We start from the raw sequence: 24386 nt of genomic DNA, 5'->3' as shown, positions 1-24386 counted from the left end.
CTAAGATGGTTGGATGTGAGAAGTACCAATTGTTCCAAGAGTCATTTAGGCAGATTCATGGCAGAGTTCATCAAGGTGAAGGTGATTATCCCTCACAATGGTGCAGCTCAGGGCTCCCTAAAACTCCAGGCTGCCAGAAGTGCAAGGGGACATCAAAAAGTCTCTGTATTCTCCCCATTTTCACAGAGGATGACAGGCAGCCAGCGTGGGCAGTGCTGGGGACAGGGGCAGCCACTGGGGCACTCTGGGCTGGCCCCTGCTGCTGCTCTCTTGGACTCGCTGGACAGAAAGGAAAACCAAGGTTTGCTGAAGGTCAGCAAGAAACACACCTTTGCTCTCTCGTAGATCATCTCCTGGCCTTACACCAACAAAGGAACTACAAAGAAGCATTTATGTGATTAATGTTTCCCAGCAATCAAGCTGTCTGCTGGGACACCATTTGTCACAAGTTGTGCCTGGGTTTGTGGTGTTCATCATTTCGTTTCCGCAGACCTCACACAAAGTCAGGGGAAATTCTTGCTGACTCAAACGTTGGACCAGAGCCAGCACATCCACAAAAAGATGTGGTTATACAGCTTGAGGGAGGAAATATTGTTTAACTTCTTGGTCAAATGAGATTCCAGCTTGATTACTGAAGGAGAAAAAAAGAACAACACAGTGAATTCTGACAGGCACCATGAAATCATGAAGTCCAAAACAAAGCCTGTACCATAACATGGAATGTCATCTAAGGCTCAAACTCTGGCTTTTCCTTTTACTGTCAGCAGAGGGTTCCTTTGGCTGAGTCATTATAACAGCACTATTATAGAAAATAAAAAAGTTCAGATAACACCACTTTTCAAGAAACACACGCAAATAGCAATTCTGCAGCTGATCAGTTTTGACACACCTGGCTATCAACATGTTCAGCCTTCAATGAAAAGCCTGAAGTTAGCTGAGAGGAGCTACCAAGACTATGTCTTCAAGCTGACACTCCCAACAAGGATTGTAGAAGCACCTTGGCAGTACTGACTGTACCCATCACCCCCAGCCAACACCCACAGGACACATCCTACTCCACACACACACAAGTGTCACTCGCTTCAGCCAACTCATCCACATTTAACTTTGAAAAATGCTAGAAAACCAAAATAGAAATTAATCTTAAATGAACACATAACTGCTCCAGGGTCATATAGTGGGAGCACTGACTAGTTATGTTTCTGTATGAGGTAGTCAGAGGCACAAAAAGGGCCTGGCACTCAACTTGTATTAACTTTTGATATGAGTCAGACACCCAATTATCCTTTGTGCTGTTGAAAAATCCACCCTCGTCTCTAATTCTTGTATTTGCATAGGAGTTGACATCTATTAAAACATCATTAGGTATGCAGTCAAAACAACATAACATTTCAAAAAATTACTGGTAGTCATGGTTAATTGCCTGTAAAATATTTCTTTAAAAACTCAGTAATTGGATTAAATATTTCAGATATCTCTTCCACAGATTTTGGGGTTGGATATTTACCAGGAGAGCCTCAGCTACTGGTATTTGCACCAGAAGACTAGAAGGAAACCACAACACAGCAGCAGCCTATGCTTTATGAGTAGTTCTGACTTAATTGCAAAATCATAAGTAAAAGAACTGAAGTGCCTGTCAACTCAATATCTATTTGCACTGTTGTTAAAAGGGTGATGTCTATACACGTGCAACAATTTTGTTCCAAATCAAATAGAACAAAATCTTTACAAGAGATGTAAATTATCAAAAAATTAACACAGATTAGCCTTTACAACTTAGTAAAGAAAAAGATGGGCAAGCTGGTTAGAATGAAGGCTAAGAAACAGATGAGGTTTCAAGAATATCAGGAGCCAAAGGAATGCTGCCAACAATATGATTAAGTGCCTCCTGGGTCCTGTAGAGTCCCCATTAGACAGGCTCACCCCATCCCTCAGACATTGAGTGATCCATTCCCTGCCCTGATCGAACACTTTGGTTCCACTGTGCCCTGAAGGACACCCCAGTGGCCAGAACACACACAGGTACCAGATATTCCTGAGCAGTGCCCTGATTGCAGCCTCTGCTCCACACATTTATTCTTGGAAACCACAGACAGCCCTGCACCAAGAGCTTTTTTAAAATATATTTTATTCCTACCATTGTTTCTGATGTTTCAAAGAGCCTTGTCAGTGCACAAAGTGCAGAACTGGCAAGACACTGTGAGAGTTTCAGTGCCACACTTCCTTCCCATCAGCAACAACTCTGAGCACAGAACTCTGCTGCACTGTGAATGTGGAGAATAAAAGGGGAATAAAAGGTAAATTGGCAACAGATCAATAGCCTGCCAAGAAATGTTCTGTTTCTTTAATAAGCCAGAAATATAAACTGATATCCAGAATAATATTTTGGTTTAAAACCAAGTGAGAAACTGGAGATTACATCAGCTGAACTAAACAAAATACCAAAAATTTATCTGAGTGCTCCATCACTCTAAAATTACTACAGACAAACTGCCTATTTACCCAGAGGAAGCCAGCTATGGACATGAGTAAGTATTCTTTGTTAAAATGAAAATGGTATTTGGTCTCTTACAGCGAGGTATAATACAGCAAAAAACTGCAAGTGTTTTCTCATCTATTCTTGAATCCCCTTATAAATGGAAAGGCCACTTAGCAAATAACAGAAATGGATGCAGCTGCAAAGCCAATGGAGATAAGTGGGGAGATGAGCAGCCACAGCTGTATCACATTGCTTAGTACATTAAGTTAAGGTAATCCCAAGGCTGGGATCTCAGTAATGTCTGCAGAAAAAGCAGTTCCAAGAGCCACTGCAAGATGTAGTTTATCAGAGTTTTGTATGGCACTGTGAGCACCCAAAACTGCCAAAAAAGGTGCCTGTCCAGCACTGAAGAGGATGACCATAAACCAGCAGCCAAAGAATTACATGGACCTCTGAAACAAAGAAAGAAATCTCCCTGAAATGTATTTTAAAAGGCATGATTTTCCTTCTTATAGCAGAGGAGAGAGCTGTGGGAGGCAGATAGCACAGGGCACAACATCCACATCATCTGTGGGAGAAGACCCCACCCACAACCAGGAGCTGGGATGGTGATTAGAAACTTTTGGGGATTATAACTTGAAAGGTGTTTATAAAGTGATATTAAACCTCTTGTACTGCAGCTCAGCTGGTGCATTACTGATACTGGCCCTGAACATACAGTTCACTGCTTGCTGGTTAATTACGTCCCATTAACAAATCAATGAAGTGCTTTGATCCTGATTTGATTCATGTTGGATTATGTGAGCAGCTCCTTGCTGCAGCAGGAAGGTGTCACAGCCTTCCCTGCCCCTCTTTCTGACAAATTGAGAAACAATATGCTCCACAAAATTTGTACTCACATTTTATCGCTAATTCAGCCCCTTGAAGGAAATTACTGATCAGTTTGAGGACTGACCAGGGAGAAAAGTATTTTAGAGGGAGAAAAACATCTTTGCATGAGCAAAAATAATGCCATGTTGACTTCAGGTAAGCTTGATTACTCTTCAGATACATGAAAGCCCACTGTGGTTTTGGGCAGCTGATGCATTTTAATATCAAATTTATTATTTCTTCCATTAAAGAATTTATCTAAGATTAGGCAGAGGCCTGTCTAAACTATTAAAAGCACAGATATTGTCTTCTGTCTCAGTCTGTTCATTGAATTGTTTTCCCTCCAGACAGACAGGTACTCACAGCAGCACAAAGAACACCTGGCAGGTCACAGTGCAGGAGGATGCCTGCACAACAGCAGCAGCTAGCAACTCCCAATTTGTTATGTTGGATTTTATTGTTCATTTTCTCCTGTAAATTTTATTTTCCTGCAATTCTGCTAAGCCTAAGTGAACTATAGACCATTTACCAGAGTTTAACTCTCTGCTGACTGGTCCCCATAAACAGCATTTGTTGTCACAGCTATGAATTCAGAGAAAAACAATCCAAGGGAAAGTATTGTAAAAGAAAAGTGACAATTAAAATTCCTTTTACTGATGACCCTGAGCACAGTAACCTGCTGGCAAACATCTCCTCTTCCCCCTCCATCAGAGCCCTCAGCACAGTGTGTCCTACACAACCACTAACCTTCATTTCACCTTTTCTTTTTCCTCTTTCCCTGATGGATGCAAAGCTGCACAGGGACAGGACAGGTCCACACAAAACAGGGCTTGGCAGTGCAGGGGCAAGAGAGAGAAAAGAGATGGCAGCTCTAGGCCACTCTCACTCTTTCCCTTTCTTTAAAAGTATCAAGAAGCTGAATGATTGCATTAAAATTAGGAAGGGTGCCCACCTGCCCTGAGTAGTTAATTCCCTTCCAAGGAGCCACCAAAGCCGTCTGGGAGAGATCCCTTTCTGGAAACAAGATCCCCAGGAGTTTACATGCTAGAGAAGGTGGAGCCCAACCTGAACAAAGAGAAATTCCTGGCTGAGGTATTTCCTGGAAGGTAAATGTATTTATTTATTCTATGGCCTTTCTACCTTCTGTTAAATTCATGAGCTTTTATGTTCTGTTATATTTTCAGCATTCAGCTCAAAAAACCTCAGTCATGGCACAGAACGAAGAAATCCCATAAAGTCAGAAAGCATAAAGAGAGATTTAACTGCCTCTTCCTAATTTTGTTTTTCAGCTCTGAGATAAATCCTTGATGCAGACTGAGTGTCTCACCCACTCTGCAGTAGGGGTGCACACCTGGGACACCCCCTGAAAGTGCTGCACAGCTCCTGGGCTCTCACCACAGCCCAGCCCAAACACATTCCAGGACCAGAGCTCAGAGATGCCAGGCATGGTGCCAATTCCCTGGCCACCCCAGCAGGGTCTCCACAGAAAACACAAACAGGATTTCTCCAGAGATCCACACTGCCTGTGCTGCTGCAACCACGTAAATTCCCACCTGAGCTCTCCACCCAAGCACATCAGCTCTGTCTGATCTGTCTTCAGTAGCTGCAAAATGCTGAGCTCTAATATATGACAGTAAGGGGGTCTAAATCATTCCACTTTTGAGCTGTCACACACACACAAAAAAAAGCTTTGGATGAGGCCAGACCAGTCTGCCAAACATAATCTGCCACAAAATCTTCTCAAATTAGGAAGAAAAAAAAAAAAAAGAAAACAACTTACTTTATTTAGCTTTGGTTGTTCTCCACCTCTCCCAAAACTGAGCTATAAACTTCCCCAGAACAGAGCCCATTAACACAATTTCTAACAACCAGTAACATCACAGGTACCAGGCAGCTGTCACCACCATGCCTGTTAAAGCTTTATATTTTCACAGAAAAAAAGCTGGAACACTACCTGGGGTTTGGTTTTGCATCAGAAGAATACAAGACTGAAACATAATTATTATACTTAGAAAAATTATACAGGAGCTACCCAGAAGATATTTTATCTACAATCCCACCTGGTTTCCAACTGAAAGGAAATCATCCAGCTTTAAGAAAGAGACTCCAGGAAGGGTCACAATAACCTGAACAGAAGCTCTGAAAATTAAGCTTTAGAAGTTTGTCATCTTCCTCCATGAGACCAAACTTCATCCTTCCTCATTCCCATAATTTCAGTCTAAACAGCTGTGATAGTTGCAATGACTCCTTTGCCTGTACCTCAAGCTATGCTCATTTTAAGAACATACATTTCTCTGAGGATTTTATATATATATATGCAGAATAAACTACCTAGGAATATACACATCACCTGGATTGGAGGAGAAACCAGAAAACAATGCCAATATTTCATTTTAATATCACAAAGCAAAATGCAGGGAGCTTTTCAGAAATTCAATTCCTGCTCTTTGAAAGGAAGAAACTTGGAAAAGGAGTTTCAATTTCCAAAACTCCATTCTTATCCTCCTCATCACTTGCACATGGAATCATTTCATTTGGTGGTGATATATGGGAAATTCTGCTGCTCTCATTTCTGAACAGAATCACTGAAATACTGATAAGCTGTAAGATTTTAAACTGAAAGCCTTTTTTAAACAAGACAGATTATATGCAAGAGTAACACAAAAGACTGGATTTTTGGGGGGGTTTCCTATTTATTTTTTTTTACAAGAACCTCTCAGATCTCTTGGTGCTGTGCACAGCCCAGTTCAGCTCCTTTCTCACTGACTGAGGATGAAGATGGGCCAAGAGCACCTCAGGTGCATGGTGCTAATGCAGTGAGGCTTTCTGTGCTGTGCAGCAAATAGGAAGCAAGGTTTGAATGTTCCTGACATTCCTAATGCCACCCAGCAATAGAGATAATGGTATGAAATGCACAGTCCTGGAGGTTGGCAGAACAGATGGAGCCTTAACCTTTATGGGAGACTCTGGTTACACAGCTTGTGTCTTAAATAATTTATAGGATCTGATCATATGGGAGCTTCAGCTGTGGAAACAGACGATGCTGAAACAAGATCTGATCCAATCTGTTCATTTGCCACTGTTCAAAACCTGGAAAAGGTGAACAGGTCGCCCTGGAGCCCATGGCACTTGCAGGCAGGGGATTTCCAGCCCATACACTTGTTTATTCCTGCTTACTGCTTTCAACACAACCCAGCATCACTTTGTGGTACACCACATTTGCTCTAGCTAATCAACTTTGATCCAATTCTGCTCTAAAACCAAGCAACTTCTCCTCAAATTACAGTTCAGGTGAAGATGCAAGTTGGGCAATCACTGCACATTATCAGACAAATATTTAAGCAAAAAATAGCAGCTTGCTCTTAAGGTATAATATTTACAAATGTGCACAGAGGTTCCATGGGATTGGAATGGTGAACAAGTGTAGATTGAGAAAACTTTAGCCTGAGAGCAGCATTTGTGCTGACCCCCAGGGTAGGCAGTGCTGGCACAGGGACACTCAGGGGCTGTGAACCTGACACAGAGCAAAGAAATCACATAAATTTGCACATTTGCACTTCCACAGAGCAACAGAGCAGGGAGAAGTGAGGGAGCAGCACAAACACGTTACCCAGGTCAGAAATACACACAACATTTTTAGCATGCCTTGTCAAACAGCTGGGCCAGTCTGAAAGCTCCCCAAAACCATTTAGGAGAAGCATATTAAAGCAAACCAGCCCCAGTTTAGATGACTTTAAAATTCCAGGCTAAATTCTGCTTCATAAAAGCTGATTCATGAACAGACCAAATATTGCCGTTCTGGGATGCACAACCAAGAGTGGGGCAGATGGTCTGGGGTGGCAGCAGCTTCACTCATCTGATTTTAATCCATCACCACAACCCTGTCAGAGCCTCAGTCACGTGTGTTTCACTTAACTCACTTGCTGGGTTCACACAAGGCATCCAGAAAAAGCTCACTGAACAAGATGTACAGCTCACATTTACTACTCAACCCTGCCAGCATTCCTGCTTTTTTAAACAAGATTGGAGAAATAAATTCGCTCTTGGCTGCGAGAACCTCGCCAGCTTTTCCATCCTAACTGTGTTTTAATCGGATCAGCCCTTAAACTTTTCAAAAAACAGTATTTAATGAAAACAAACAGATGTACAACTGCCGAATGTCGCCGGGAGACTGTTAACATGTGTCATCACCAAGTTTTAATAGCAGAACTAAAAAAACAACAAAGATTGAGAGTTATGACAGGGAAATATGGTTGCTATAGAAGTCCAGCTTCCACAAGACAACACTCCAGCAGGGAGGAGCTCCCAGGCACAGCCCCAGCAGGTGCCTGTGCCAGAGCTGGCGGGCACACCTCAGCCCCAGCTCCCTCTGCCCACCCTCTCAGTGCTGCACACTGCTGATTCAACAGAGAATCCTCCCAAACATAGGGGGAAATGCAGCTTCCCTCACATCAGGCTTCAAATGGGCTCCTCCAGCAGCGTGATGTGACCTGACCCATGAGGAGTGGGGACGAGGACACATCTCCCTGTGGCAGCAGTTCTGTGCTGCAGCCTCCTGCAGAAATACACCCACCTGAACAGGTGCCCAGCCACCAGCCAAGGAAGCTTCTCCAGAGGATAATTCCACTTGCAGCACCCTACAAAATAGCCCCATACACATTGTGATCCCTATTTCTAAGAATAAAGCTAAATAAAATGGTTTCTCCCTCTGCTTCTCACAGGAAAGTAAAGCAAAGAGCCTGTCTAAACTTACTTCCCTTTTCTTAATGAAACTTTTATTGATTTTTCATCCTTATGAATCATTGCCTTGGAGCAACTTCTTTTAGCCGCAGGTTCTCACATTTAATTTGTATGTAAGCTTAAGGGAAGGTTTATCAACAGAGTCTCCAGAAAGATACTAGAATGGTTTTATGGAAAAGCTAAGAAATTATACATATGGCATTCACCAGCCTAGTTCAACAAGAACAAAATAAAAAAATCCAGAATAATTCATGACATTGACAATCAGCAGATTCCTGTGACATCCTATGGCACCTCCCTGCAGCTGTCAGTGCTCAATGCATATAGAAGTCAGGCTGAATAAATTTGTTCTGATAAAGAGTAAAAATAAAAATACATCAGACATTCATTCAGATGTATGTATCTTCCACATGTTAACAGCTACCTAAAGATAGCACAAAAGAACCAGTTTCTGGCACCAAAATGTGTATTTGAGTTGGGCATAAGGAAACTGCTAGGATTTAGTGAATAAATAAATGAAAAATCCATCAGCAATACATTAACAGACAAGACAGCTTTGCCAATACCAAAGACATAAAAAGGAACAAATCTCTGATAATTTATTCTTAAGCTAAAATTTTCCAGCTGCTTCAAGTGCTATTTACATGGGAAAAAACAACTAAAATGCTACAGACCTTTCAGCTCTCATTCATGCAAAATACATTTATTTTACTGGTCTAGGGAGGGAACAAATTTATGGGCCAACAAGCAGCATCCAGGGTACAGTAATTCAAGTAACTATTACTCAGGTTTGTCTCTAAGAAAAGGAGGTATCCTTCTGCTTAAAAGTTAATCGTTTGCATTGTGAGTAATACTGTCTAAGTGGCAAAGAAAAGTATTGGCTAGAATTGGTTCCACAAGACCTGAAAAAAAAGGGTCTTGCATAAAGTATCTAGGCTTCTGGGGAAACAAATAAAAAAGGAAAAAAGTTAATAAGTTGAATCATCTGTCACTTTATCAGTCCAACATCTGTTATCTTTGAGAGGTGAAGCAAAAGGAAAGCTTGATGGAAATCTTTTCCCCATTCTCTCATGTCTTTGCACTGAAGTATCAACTCACGAGCACTGCCCTAATGATGAAAACCCAATTGTCCTCAACTACTTCCCAAATTAGCTGATTAAGGAAGGAATTCAATAGTGTTTCCCAGGTAGGATCCATTAATACCCACAGGCAGGGATCAGTAACAGAGCCTGCAGAGCGCTGCCCATGCTGCTGGGAGCAAAGCAGAGGAGGGGGAGACAGAGAGAGGGAAACAATTCCTGGTGACAGGAATGACCCTGAACCACAAACAGCCAGCCTGAGTCCCAGGCTGGACTGTGCCAAGGGGAGAGAAGTCCTTGAACTGCACAGCAGCAAGCATGGGATGAAGCCAGATGAGATTACTCATGCAGGATGCTTATTCCACTGAAAGAGAAGTGGCAACACCAGCACCAGGAGAAAAAAAAGGGGATTTCATAAACAGATTGAAAAAAAAAAATGTTTGTTGATCATGACAATTCGGTCTTCTACTCCAAAAAAGTTTAAGAACTGTAAAAAGTTATTGGGATGATGAAAGTTGTTGCTATCTTACTGCAAAGCTCTCGTACCTTCTTGGTGATTTCTCCTGGGCAACTCCTCACAGCACAGCCAACAAACTTCAGCTCTCTTCAAAGCACAACCAACAAACTCCAACTCTCGTCTCAACCAGCTAACCCTTTTGTAGCACTCATCTTATTGGACACAGCTGTGGCCCATTAAGGGCAGGCCTGTTCCTAATCTTTGGTGATTAGTGCAGCTGCCGCTCCTCAGGTGTGAGGCCACCTTCTGCACTATTTTCTTACATTCTATCCATCCACAGAAAGGTTAAGGAAATTTTTAAACTCTCACTTAAACAGGCCATACCAAAACACTGAGAGTAAAAGAAAGAACATTTATAAAATCCTCCATGAAGAAAACATGAAAAGGTTGCCCAGCTGCAAGATAACTGAGTATTGTAACCTTTCAAAGCAGCAATGAAAAGCGATTAGACCATTCCTTGGATTGAAAATGATTGATCATGCTGCTGGTATTGGAACTGAAGCTGACTATAATGCCTTTTATGTAATTGCTTTATTGAATGTAGCACAGCTTTATTTGGCAATATAGTCAGAACACTGAGTTTTACCAGTTCCTTAGCTCCTGATACACCACAGACACACAGTTACAACACATTTATCCCAATGACATTGGATTAAATGGCACACACTGAGGTTGCCTCCTGACCTTTCAGCTAAGGTCTACGGGGAATCTTCTGCCTGCAGAATCATCTAGTTGATTTGAGTACCAGCAGCTTTCCATCCTCTGCATCTGTTTGCTGGTTTATTCCATAAACTATATCAAAAAAACCTTAAATCTGATTTGGGGCCCTGTGTGCTGTAATAATTAAATCATTCTGAAGACTCTGAAAGCTGGCTCATCCATTTAAAAAAAAATCCATCAAGGACAAGTAAATCACACTGAAGAAGAGGAGTAAGTAACACTTTCTTTTTTATATCAGAACACATTGAAATATCTATGGGAAAAGCAGTGGGGGTGAGGAGTTGTTTGATTTTAACCTTTGTTTTTATCTAAAAAAAACAGTTCAAAATTTAAATGTAACTGCATAGAACTACCTTTTCTCACTTGCTTTTCAGTTTCCATGATTTACTATCCCCTGGTATCACTCCCTGCTCTTTGAAGAGAGTCCTGGCAAAGGTCAGCAGTCAATTAACCATCAATAAACACCCAACATGAGAGTGACAATTTCAGGCTGCCTGAGCTCCCATTACTAAACCAAGCAACATGTTAGAAATCTCATAACAAAAGGCAAAAAGTACTTTGGAGTGTTCTGAACATAAATATAATGCTACCTTTAAAGCACTAAGTATGAAAAATATCAAAGGAGGTATGTAATACCAAGTTTTATCATCTATTGCACACGTATATTGATTTAACCGAGACACGCTCACTTATCTACAAAGCAAAAAATTGGGTTTTAAGTACTGTACTTTGCAAGACCCTTAGGGCACAATAACATTACTGTCATCATTTACTCTGACTTCCCTGTCTCTCATTTGATCCATCCCCAGCCTTCTCAAAACATTGCAGCTCTGTTTCTATTTCTGCCACCATGCCAGTGCCCCTGGCTGGGTGGCAATGCTGTAATTATACACGGGTGACATAAAACACAGGCAAAAATTAAAATAAACATAAACACACACAGGCACTGACATCTAGGCAACGTATTTAACACTCAGACACATGGATAATTTTCCCAGTGCTGTGCAGGCAAGGATGTACTCAGGGTTTGGGGAAGGTCGTTTTGCACATTTTCTCATGTTTAAAATTGTTTGGGGACAATCCTAAAAGCAAGATCATCTTGGCATTTTGCAGAGGAATGCAGAAGATAGAGAATTGGTATTTCCTTAAGAGAAAAGTGGGATCAATAACAGTTAACAGTTTGGATAAACCCTCATTATCAGATTTTTACAACTTCAACATGAATCCAAGTGAGCCTCCTGTTAAATGCAGACACAACCTCCAATCTGCAGAATGACAAATTTCACACTAAGAACATTTCAAGCCAAGATATAGCTACACAGAAGTTATGAAATATTTAATGCCAATTGAAAAACAGATGTACTGAGTTAGTTTAACTGAAAATACTGAAGTTAAGTTATTCTAGTGATACACCATATGCATTTAATGCACAGAGCTGCAAACAATTCACTGAAATTCATTTTCACTTCTGCTTGGATACAGAATTATTTTATTAATGCAACCAAGAATATTAAGGGAATGACAATAAAAACATGAGTGCTACTTTATGAGCTATAGTTAATAACAGAACTTCCAGAAAGTTTCTGGTGTTTAATCCATAAAGCTTCCTTTTAATCCTTGTCTGCAAAAACTCTATTACTGTACCCCATCCAGACAGCTGCTTCAAAACTCTGCAGCTAATACACACCAAAATCTATTGAATGCATAGAACATTTAAAGTATAGAAATAATTTTTTATCTATGCAGCATTTCCACTTCAAGAGATAGAAGAAAAGTGTTTATTTTGCTTAGAAGCAGATGAGTGATATAAATGTAACTAATGGGTCAAAAGATGTTAAAGATGTCACAAGTACTGAAGTTTTCCCTTCAGCAGTTTCAAACCTGAAAGTTATGATTATAAATGTCACCATGTAGAGAAGTAAAACATGCCTCACATGTAGGTGGATATTATTACACTATTGAAATTTGAAGGTCTCTAGATCTCAGGGGGGACAGAATAAACCCAAAAAGACACGAAACAGTGAAAAATTTCAGGTGGTAACACAAACACCAGATGTCCCCTGGATTTAACCCCATGGGTGGCACACCCAGTCATGTTTCATATTTCTGTTGACTTATTCAATGGGTCAAAAAAGTCCTGATAAAGACTAAAAGAAATATCTACCTTGCACATTTAATGTTTAAGGATATTGAAAATATAATGCTTTAAATGTCAGAATTTTTCAGAGGCATACAGCATGAACTATTCTTGCAAATGAAGCGTAGGAACACCTTTAAAGCTGCTGTTGACTAAGCCAAGGAACACGAACCCTTCATTACCACTTAATTTTGTGCAGGGTATGAACACAGCCCTGGGGCTGTGCTGGTGACATCAGCCCCTCCCCGAAGCTGCAAATCTGACAGCACTGCTTCACAGAGCTGTGCAGGGCTTCTAAACACACCCTGGGAAAATAATCCAACAACCAACAGCAAATGTGTAGCTGAAGGTGACGGGGAGGGAGCCTGGTGCTGTCCCTGCATCAGCTGGGTACCAGGGCACACGTGCTCCGCAGCCTGGGCTGGCTCCTCTTTGAACATATGCCCTTTCAAGTGAAATTAATCACTCTCTTTATCACTGCTGCAGCATCTGGAGCCATAATCATTACCCAACTGCTGGGAAAGAAATGAAACCACTAATCGCACGGGGAGCAGGGCTCAGCGTTCAGAGCAGGAAAGTTTTTATTAAGTTCTCATTTGAAAAGTGATTTTTCATGGCTGGCCTTGCAGGACATGCCACACAAAAGCTGGATCTGCTTCAGCAACTGTCTACAACTCACCCCCAGCACACAGAACCAATGTGTTTAGAACCACTATAATGAGGGCTTAACATGCTTTTCCAAACTTAGCTCTATAATCCTAAATCACTATTACACGCAGGCACTACACGGAGACACATCCAAGCACGAGCTTTAAAAGGGCTCTGGAAGAAGGAACTGCAGAATTCTGCAGAGACAGAGACCAGACAGTGCCTCTGGAATCACACCCTGCTCTTAGACTGGTCTCAGTCCAGGCAAACTGAAGCTATGACATTCAAAACTCCTGAATTAAGTGGTTATTTCATCATATCTATCCACTGGCTGAGGGTGATTGAATTAAACAATGTCAAGACTATGGAAATAACCTGGATTATCATGAAATATCCCTTCCAATTTCTCTATTTCATGTTCCTGGCTTTTGCCATCCACATTTTTGGAAACTAAGAAAGAATGCAAAATAATTTTTCTTTTTGGAAAGAAAAGAAAAATGAATAAAATTATAATGGCAGGATTATTCTCAAAAACAGCAGCAAAAGAAAAGAAATATCTAGGGAATAAGGGTATCAGAGGGCAGACTTCCCAAACCTCATGAAGAGTCCCTAGAAAGAGTCAGCAGCATAACTTGCATACTGAGAACAGCGTGTATTTTAGGGATTTCTAATACAATTTTGTGTTATTTTCACCACAATTGTGCTCAACACAAGAGCTGAATGAGGATGTGATTACCCTTATATACTGAAGCCATTCAGCTAAGTGGCAAAGTAAAACCCTTAAGATATACTTATTTAAAAAAAACCTGCAGGGTTCTGAACAAGGGCAGCAAAGTAATTAAATCTAGTACTCCACTAAAACAGGCTGAAAATGTGATCATCCATTTTTAATGCTCCACCTATACATAACAACAGAAATCTTTGCAAAAGCTGCATTCAATTAAAAAAAAAATTAACCCCAAGGAAAAACTACAGAAATATCCCAATCTGTTTTTCTTGCCACTCACTGTGCTTCTTTTGTGACTGAAATATGTACAACAATACAATCCAACAAAGTTGAATGAAAAGTACCACAATTCCAATAAGAAGCTATCTATTTTTTTTTTAATGAACTATTTAAAAGAAACCACTTTTGCAGATTTTCCCCTGTGACCCCCCAGCTCTGTTCCCATAGTAACTATTGAGGAAAGAAAAGGATGAGAAGCCTAACATTTCCCAATACCAACAAAAAAACAGAAGAAAGCACCTTCTTCTCAAAAACCATTATTCTCAAGAAGAGAAGAGGGACATTAAAAGATTAGTGTGAATCTCCTGTGTAATCTAGTTTAAACCACCACCTACTGAACATCTGATGCTGGTTGACAAAGATGTTTGCTAAAAGCAGGCAGCCTTACTGTAAAAAGCCTGCTGAAATAGTTTTGCACGCCCAACAATAACAAAATGACTGGGCACATGCTGCAAAAACTCCCCCCTGAAGGCAGCCAGCCCACAGCCAGGCTCAGCACTCCTACTCCAGGCACATCAAGTGTTAATTTCTGCATTTATTTCTGGGCTCTTTCAGTTGCTCCTCTGCTTGCCTTTTTAGTTGGATTGTACTCTGTGCTGCCCACCTGCTTGCCGGAGTGCTTTTCTAGGAAAATATCATAACCCAAGGATTCCTTCTTTAGGCAGGGCCACCAAGAACCTCCCTCTGCTGTCCACAGCTCCTCACGGGAAACCAGAGCTAATAAACAAGCCAAGTTTTACAGACAAGGAAAGCTTAAAAAAGTTTAAGTATTCCTGTATCTCTAAGCAGCATCCAAACTCCTCCAGGAGCTATTCCAACATCTCTGATGCTGTCTGGCTCCCTGTCCTTCATCCATGTCCCAAACATGAGGTTTCCAGCCTGGTGGGATAAGGACAGGACCCAGGTGGGAGTGCCATGGGCTGCCCTGGCATTTATCCAACCCAAAAGCAGACCTCAAGCACCTGGAGGGAAGACCAGGCTGGAAAATTATGTTCCAGCATAAGAAAGCTTCTCCAGCCTTCATGGAACTCTTCTGGTCCTGTTCTCCGCCAAACTCCCCAGTATTTCCTGGCTGAGGACACAAGGTCTGCACCAACTTTGAAATGTCTCACCCACCTAACCATGAATTAACCAACCCCTGCAAAAGGGTCAGAAATTAAGGCAACAGGTGCATCTCCACAATCCCAAGACAAGCTGGATTCAGCTGTTGAGAAAATAAGACCAGATGATGATAGCAATATCAGAAGTGGAATTAGGATGGATGGAGCAGCAGAACGAAATGTAATAAAATTTTGAGAGTCATGGAACAGAAGGGTGGAAATGTGGATAGGAAATTGTAAGGAGCAAAGAAGAAAGAAAACCAAATATTTATAAATCTGAAACAGCTGCATTTCTGTCTGAGGAAATGTGAGATTAGCTTTGAGGCCACCCTTAAAGGCTCTCAAATATCAGTGACTAACATCAACCAGCATTTTAAATTTTGCTAACAAAATTTTGCAAAACAACTTCCTTTGAATCTTCAAATGTTATTGTTTTTTAATGTTTGGTAGAAATAGAAGCATAATTTATACTGTCTCATAAAGTATTATTTGTAAGTAATTATATTAGACAAATTTAGAACTAAAGTACTACTTTTTTATTTAAATCACTTTTTTAACACCTACATAATTAAACTGCGCCAACACATTAAAAACAACTACACTGCTTCAAATGAAACTGTTCTTTACAAAAACCGTTCATTGTTTTCAAAAATTACTCTGAGATATTTTAAGCCACACATCTATAATTCCAATTAAATACAGTAAAACATCAGTAGGTGAAATCTTAATTGAGATCTGATATAATTCTGAGGAGCAGTGCTAATAAAAGATTTCATTTGACCAACCAGTTCTAAGAAATAAGTTTACTCACAGAGGTCCAGAAGCTTGGTATCCCTCAATTCATAAATTCATTAGCAGCAATGACCAAAAGAAGAATTACTTAAACTAAAGAGTAGTCCAGCTCCAGAACAGAAGCATAAACTGACCATGAATAAAGGTAAAAACAAGATTTCTCATTTCAGAACAACTTTTCATTATTAGGTTTATGGCAGTGTCCTGGTTATTTTGAGAACAGAACATAATAGATTTTTTTAAAACTACTTACTGCTTCTGCTGTCAATACTACATGACTACAATCTGTAACCCAGGAGCACCACTTGTGTTCACTCTTAGTATAGTGAAGAACCTTTGAATCATACAAAGTTTGATTAAATCAAGGCTAAATTTCCACTTCAAAGTTTCAGCATTTAAAACTCCATCCAAGGCAGTGTAAGAACAAGCCACAATTAGAATGTTTACCACACAATGAGAAGTTTGGAAGCATCAGTCAGATACACCACAAACCTTCCAGACACCACACAAAGATCACTAAAAAGGATTTGTGCTTCATTCATGAGCTGCTGTCCCATCAAACAAAGAAACCATTTCATTTAGGACAGATAATCACTCCTCATTTGGTCGAGCTTTTGGAATACCTCACTTGTTGCAGAGCTATTTTTGAGTCTCCTTTCAGCAGGTTTGAGCTCTACTGTCCTTTCAAGACCTGGACTCCTTTTAACATTTGGTGTACGTAGGTAAAAGCTCGTCTTTTAAGACATAAGGTCAAAGGCACTTCCAGACCAGCACTTGACCTTCATGAAATTACAATCTTGAGAAAGGGCATTTTATGGCAGTATTATCAGAGAACAAAAGGCCTTTTTCATCATAGCCAGGGCCGAGCTCACCCACACTCACGGGTGGTTCAAAGGTTCCTCCACATCAGAAGTTGTTCTCTGAAAAGTTCATTTTGTCCCTTTTCCATTATGGATTGTTTCTGAAGAACGACTAAAGATCAAAACCCATCTGCTAACCCTATTTTAAGGACAACTTTCAAATACAGGGAGTAACTCCAAAATTAAAGTTTTCATATGTTCACCTCAGGCAGGAGTACTTACAGCTTACACACCTGGCTCCCCAAAGCCCACGAACTCCAGACATTTAATGGTTTCTTCCTCAGGTAAAAATCTCTCTGCTGTGATCAGAATCATTACAAACCCATTTCCCAGTCTGATACCTCACTTTCAGTGCTCTTCCACTCAGATCAGGGAGCATGTCCCTGCTGGGCTAAATAGCCATCATGATTCCTTTTTTCTAGAGCAGGAAAACTCACTGGGACACAACATCTGGGTTTCTAACAATCCCCTTCTTCCCTTCCACAGTACACAGAGGATTATTTCCATGATAGATAGCATTTCTACCATTATTAAAGAACCATTTTTCTAAAAATCAGGGCATTTCCATCTAGAAAAAACATTTTTTACAGTATTCCCCTCATTAAAAAATAAACCCATGTCATTGCTTTAGCTCTGATAGCCTTTTATGAGCTATGTCCCTTATATCTTGTATTCTGTTTGTATTTTGGGGGAACCAGAACATACCTGGGCTGTAGTTTATGGAGGAGCTGAAGACACCAGCAGAGAAGGGGAGCCTAATCTGTCGATGAGCTACAAAAAGAGTTTCTGGAAAGAGACACTCCAGCACTTTGTAATCCTAATTATCAGCCCCTTCCTGAAAGGTACTCAAAATATTAGCTTGTTTCTTACACTTAATTGTGATTTTGGAGCTAAATTTTGGAGTTTTTAGAGAGTCGCCAAAAAAAAAAAAGAAAAAAAGAAAAAACACCTAGAATTATGATGTGGACTATGTATGTGTTACTATTCTATACACAGTTTTAAAACCCTGAATGGCCATCACTAAAGCACAGGCATACTGGCACTGCAGAAGTTCCAGGAACTCTTAGTGCTACTCCAAGTGTTGGAGAAAATTAACATGGTGAAATATTCAAATTGCTAATTGGCAACTGCATTAAATACTATCAATTTACAAGAATTTAGGTCCAATTAAATTTTGCAAGTGCAACAAAATTATTCAGCTATTTGATGTTGCTGAGTAATTTAGCTGATATGATTATTGTTTTCATGTTTAGTGGCCCCTAAATGAGAATCTGACAGGAAATGTCTGGAAACCAGAAGACACAGGATACAGATATTAATTTGTAACTTCTAGAAGCCAAAAGCTCAAAATAAATGGTTTTAAGACAGGTCACAAATAAGCAACATGCAAGTGATAGCCCTCTGAATAGCTGAGGGAAGAGTATGTATAAAATTACCTCACATTGCCAAATTTTCATGTTTTATAATTTCAGAGCCTGAGGATTTTTTGGATGCAGTGATTTCAGTACTGTTGTTTTCTCCTAGAATAAGACCACCAAGCCCAGAATGAAAATGTACAAGTCTTCATTAGACAGTGTCAAGGATTTACCTGAAAAAAGGTCTGTATTATGAACCGCAGCAATTATATGATTTTTTTTTTTCCTTTTCCCCAGCCCCATCCATATTAAGGATGCCTCCCTGGATTTGTGTGTGCTAGGAAAATTTATTTCAGTACATAAAGATTCATTTTCATAAAGCCAGAGCTTTCAGTAGCATAATCTTATTTAATTATAAAGCATGACATTTCAATAAGAAGTTGAATTTCTCCCCAGCAGGTAAGTAACTTGCCATGCTTACAACAGACAATTCAAGATTTAAAAACAGAACAGATCATCCCCTTTCTCATTATGGACTGTTCATTTCTCATCAGATTGTTTTATTAAGAAAAAGGACAGCAGCTACAGGTTTTCCTTCTATTGGAATGGATCTGCTCAGCTTTTATTTTAAAAGTTACTTAATTTTAGGTTCACTGTGCTGTGCTTTTATTAACTTTTTATTATTTTGTATTGGGCACAAAATCCTCAAACTATAGGATGATTTTTTATACAATTATTATACAAGCCACAGGTCTCAATATGTCAAGATGTCCATGATCTATATCCCAGAGATATTATTAATATTTTACCACAAGGGGTTATGTTAACTCTTCTACCTCTCCAGACCCACCTATTCCATTTAGGTCACCACCCCTCTCTTCCCAAAACACTTCCTTTTAATCTTCTGGAAGACACACCTTTGTGACTAATCACAGTGAAAAACCTTTTCAGGTAAGGCATGAAAATGTTTACAAAATCAAGCCCCATATGCCCCCCTGACAGCAGACTGCCATTTACTGCCCATTCTGTAGTTCTCAGGAAAACTGCAAAAACAAAAGATTCAGGATTTAGAAATGCTGATGTTTCACTACTACTGCAGGAGCTTCACAAATTATACTTAGTTTCTCAGCAAAACAAAATGTTTTGGGTGAACATACTATTCATTTCAACCTGGAACTAAACATTTGGGGCTTAGATGTAACTTTTATCTAACTTTGAACAAAATACTTCAGTGGGGAAAAAAAGGGAGGGAGGGGTAATGTTTACAAATATTGGAGAAAAATCTTTTTTCTTCAGTTAGGACAATACATTGAGCTGGAACTCAAAAGGTATTTTCTTTTGGAAAACATATCAGTCAAAGTTGTTTTCTACCTCATGTACCCCATAAGCAGAGAAAGTACATCAAAATACTCCTAAGATTTAAAGTTTTAAAAGTGACTCTCGAGAGATCAGATATTTTTAATGCACTGTGGGAGTCACAAGAACTGATAATTTTCTTGTGCATCTGGAAGAGGAGCCTTAACAACAATCCTATTGTGGGGCTTTCAGAGCATGGTGCCCACACAATCCTGGGCACCAAATTTTCTTAGCTCTAATTACATCTGCCCCAGATGCCTTTGAAGCATTGAAAGCTCCTTATTTTCAGCTGGAATCATGGAGTCAAATTAAAGTTTTATGATTTACAATGCACAGCCCTAATGACTGAGGAGAAGACAGACAGCACTGAAGGCTCTAATTTGTCTTTAAGAAAACAACTCTACCTTTCAAAGTTTGTTCAAAAATCATGTAAATAACAGTGAATTGGAGAAAAGAGAGTCATTGTTTATTTCCTCCTCATTTCACATGCTAGACAGTGTAAAGAAAAAGTCTTTTTAATACAGTATCATGCTGTACTTCACCAGCCCTTCCCCACATTCCCACACCAGGCAAGTTTGTGTTGATCCCACCAGAAGAACAGTTCTCCTAGAAAAATTGTTCATTATTCCAATAATTCAGTCTACTACCTTCTACAGAAATGTAATTAAAAAATAAATAACCAAAATACCAAAGAACCTCTCCAAAACAAAACAAAACACAAAAAAAGAGGGAAATTATTTTTCCATCACAGTTAATTGCTGTGTTGCTCAGTCACAAAAGGCCAAACCTCAAAGGGATCCTGAGCAATGGTTCAGTTGGGTATTTTTGATTAAGCACTTTAAGTAAACATTTCCCAAATTAACCAATCTTTCCATTTCATTGAACATTCTCTGCAGTTGTGTGTTGGGCTGCAAAACAAACATCTGAGACACCACGCTTGGTCCTGTGCAGCTGTACCACCCCACCTCCCACCCACCCACTCCAGCACCAAAGCATCTTCACAGCTTTCCAACCTTGTACACATTCAATCACTGCATGTATCCAGCCTGACTGAGGGACAGAAATAATCCATACACCAATGGAATTACAAATAGATCGACCAACAGCATGGGCTTCTGACTCAGTTCATCCTTAGAGATGCTGGTGTGCCTCTTGCATACAAAAATTAAAAGAAAATTATTACATATTTCAAAGAAAGCAATATTAGGATAATAATCTAGTAAAAATACTCTAAGATGAAAAGCATTAAGGAGTCTAGAATTATGCTCTGGGTGGATAATTGCAACAGACATGTAGATTACTAATGTCAAACACAAATTAACTTTCTATTTTTCAGAATTAAAAAAATTAGAACAGAAGACATTATCAGACTTTTAAAACTTATTATTGAAGCAAAACAGAAAGGACAATCATGTCATCCTTTAATACAGCAAATATCTAGTAGAGAAGCTAATATATCTGTTTCCTACCTGTTTTCCAGACAAACTGGTGACCTCTCCTGGCTTGCAGATCAGCTGTTTGCAACATTAAGAAAACAAACAAAAGGAAGGGCTTCCCCAGGCTCTGCCATGCCCAATGAGGAGAAACCCAGTTCTGTTGTAGAAGCATAATTCAGATAATTCAGTCTCTTGTATTCTTTGGTCCTAGAATTAACAACAAAAGAAAAAACAAAAAGAGAAGGCTTGTTAAAATATTTAGACCACCAATGGGCTCAGCCTAAGGGTAACCTGGTGGCCACTGTGGATTTGATGAGGACAAGTCTGTTACAGTGCTGCACTTGGAGAGGGAGAAAAGAAAAGGAAGAAGGGAAGAGAGAAGGGAAGGGCCAGCTCCCAGAGGACCTACAGTCCCACCCTACAAAGCCACTGTAAATGCTTCTAGCAGGCTCTTAGCAAGAAATCTGCCAGTGCCAATAAATGGCAATGAACCCAGGGGCAGCGTGTGGTGTGTGCCTTCTTTTCTCTATTAGCTTTAGCAGGAATGGTATCTTGATACAGGCAGACTAAACCAAAGTGAGAATGGATTCCATGAACAAAATTCAGCTCCAAATCCATGCCCTACATTTAAGATCCAGGCCTGGAAGTGTTTTAGCTCCTAACCCTGTGTAAACATGGGATACACAAGAGCAACTACAGAAATGCAGCAGGAAAAGCAGGGGGTGCTTATTAGCACATGATGGACCAGCTTGAGAGGGAAAACCAGACACCACACAAGCATTTCTGTGGAATTTGGGACACTCATTCAAGTCCCTTTGGATCATTGAGCTCCAGGTCAGCAACCAATTACTCCAGAGAGGTCTCTCTGACTAAGGGATTTTAATTAAGCTCCCCAACACTTCAGACAAATACCAGAGGCACATTGTGAATGAGACTGGAGTGGATCCAGTCCTGCTGCTGCAGCAGTTTTACACCACACAATTCATTAAGATAATCACTGAGTGGTGCTGGAAGCAAGGAGGAATGCTCCTCTGGGTCTCCCGTACAAAGCAGGAGACCAACTCCTAAATGCCTGCTTCAGCAAACACCCACATCATTTATATACCACAGAAAAGCTCCAAACAGCAGAGGTTAAGAAACTCACACAATAAAATAAGATCTTAAAAATTCCTATTCAGTCCAGTAATTCCAATCTTTGTGTCTCTCATTCCACAAGATGACCAACTAGGCACTTAGGCAGACTTTACTTGAGTTTGAAGTTATTTTGCATTCATCCACATTCAGGTGGGAACAATTTAGAAATCTCAAAAAACATTCATAGTACTTCCACAACAAACAAGTTTCTGATGTAAATTTACATTAATTTATATTAATTTTTCTGATGCAACAGCTTTTGTATTTATACCGTGTATTTATACCATACTTAAATTCTGCACATAGTTCTAGTTATTAGTGATTAATCCTACTTTTATAGGTAAAAATGTCACATCTCTACTTGCATAAGGATGGAGATAATACCTGTCTTCAAGATTTGTCTTCACGGGCATAATCTTGGTGATTTTCATTAAAATTATCAGTTATTAGAGGTTCAGACCAGAAAATTCTATTACATTGCTAACCTTATGAAAAGCAACATTGTCATAGCACATAATACACAGCATCGTTCTTGATAAGAAACTGAAGATAAATCTGGAAATTGTACATACTGAATATACAGTAGAGCTTTTAATTCCAGGCTGTATTCAAATTACTTTGAAACAGTTTCTATCATGATAAATTCATGCAATTACATTTAATCAGATATTGACTAACTACAGTGGGAGATACAATGTAATATCTGTTATCTGGTTTAGCTCATTCCTGCATTTCAGATGAACAGCATCTCATGTACAAGCTAAAAACCCACCAACCTGACCAAATAACGTGGGCAAGGGACCACATTTATGCTTTGCTTATGTCTTTTGGGTTAATTTTATTCAGAATTCACATTGAATTCAGAATGCATCCACCAAGTCCCAGCACCCAGGCAATGTAACACAGACCACAAGTGGCCTCATAGGAAGCACACAAGCCCAGAAATCTCGAGCATCATTCAGAAACCCAGTGCAGCAGTGAAGTCCTGGAGTGTGGGGAAGAAGGGCCCTCAGAAACCCTGCAATTCAGCATTTTTTGCCCATCAGGATGGCTGCTCACCTCACACAGAAGAGCTGAGGAGGAGCAACTCGGCCAGTGCCTTCAGCATCGCCGTCACCATCTATGGCGGTGGGACAACAGAGTCACCAGCTTTCTGCCAAGGGAAGGACAAGCAGTTAGTGGCACTGGCTCCAACACCACCTCTGTAGGTCTCGCATACTAAAACACAAAACCAGGGAAGGAATTATTCAGATGCTCAGATTTCAGCACTGGAGGGGAGCCACACGCCCAGCCCTGCACAGACAGCGCTCATTGCACTTGCAGGGCAGCCCTCCAGGGCCAGAAAATGCCATAAAACCACCAAAACCTAAACAGGCAGGGGTGAAAAATGGGCAGATCCAAGGACACCTCAGATAACAGCTGATTAAGAGGCTGAGGTTTTTAATGAAGCACGAGTAGGGCTCAGGAGCTGCTTTCTGAATGCACTGCCCCCATCTCAGCACTCACAGGGTCAGCAAACAGCAGCACGTCCCTGGGAACAGCAGCCTCCTGCCCAAAACAAGGGGTTTCATTCTTTGGGCAGGACTACAAAGATAACTGGCTGCTGCTCCCCACTGAGCAAGAACAGAGATTACATTAAGTCAGAAAAAACAGAAATAAATTAGACACCATGCCATGGGCTCTAATCTCCTCCACCCCAGCAGAGCTCAATAGATTCCACTGATTTGCACCCCAGCAATGCACAACGAAAATTTGTCTGTGTGTCTAGGTTTGTGTAACACAGTTTGGAATGGTAGCTGTTCTGTCCTGATATGATAAAAAATTATTGCACAGGCAACATATGCTATCTACAGAAACACGAATAAATTACATTATGAAGGCCACCAACACTTCACATCAAATTTAGTTACATGATATCTCAGCTCCCAAATGTGTCAGCATGGCTAGCTGTAAACTGGCAAACACAGATGAAAAAGGAGAAAAAAAATGAAATTTGTATTTAAAAAATTGATTTCATCGAGACTAGTCATTAAATTCATGGAATGGCTTAAATATCATAAAATCATTAAATGGTTTGGGTTGGAAGGGACTTTAAAGCTCATCTCATTCCAAACTCCTGCCATGGGCAGGGACACCTTCCACTGTCCCAGGTTGCTC

General features: G+C 40.2%; 1 protein-coding gene across 1 annotated transcript in view; it reads right to left on the bottom strand.

Annotated features, from left to right (window-relative positions):
* THSD7B (thrombospondin type 1 domain containing 7B) overlaps positions 1-23371 on the bottom strand; it is a 245473-nt gene extending 222102 nt beyond the window's left edge. The window contains exons 1-2 of the mRNA XM_058809582.1: positions 23289-23371; positions 21129-21302 (exon numbers count right to left, since the gene is read on the bottom strand). Coding sequence (XP_058665565.1) covers positions 21129-21267 — 139 coding nt within the window. The 5' untranslated portion in view covers positions 21268-21302; positions 23289-23371. The remainder of the gene's footprint in view (positions 1-21128; positions 21303-23288) is intronic.
* Between the last annotated feature and the right edge of the window lie 1015 nt (positions 23372-24386).

This window comes from Ammospiza caudacuta, chromosome 8, assembly GCF_027887145.1.
Source record: "Ammospiza caudacuta isolate bAmmCau1 chromosome 8, bAmmCau1.pri, whole genome shotgun sequence".
NCBI lineage: Eukaryota > Metazoa > Chordata > Aves > Passeriformes > Passerellidae > Ammospiza > Ammospiza caudacuta.
The sequence above is the reverse complement of the archived record's forward strand: the minus strand, read 5'-3'. Positions and strand labels throughout refer to the sequence as shown.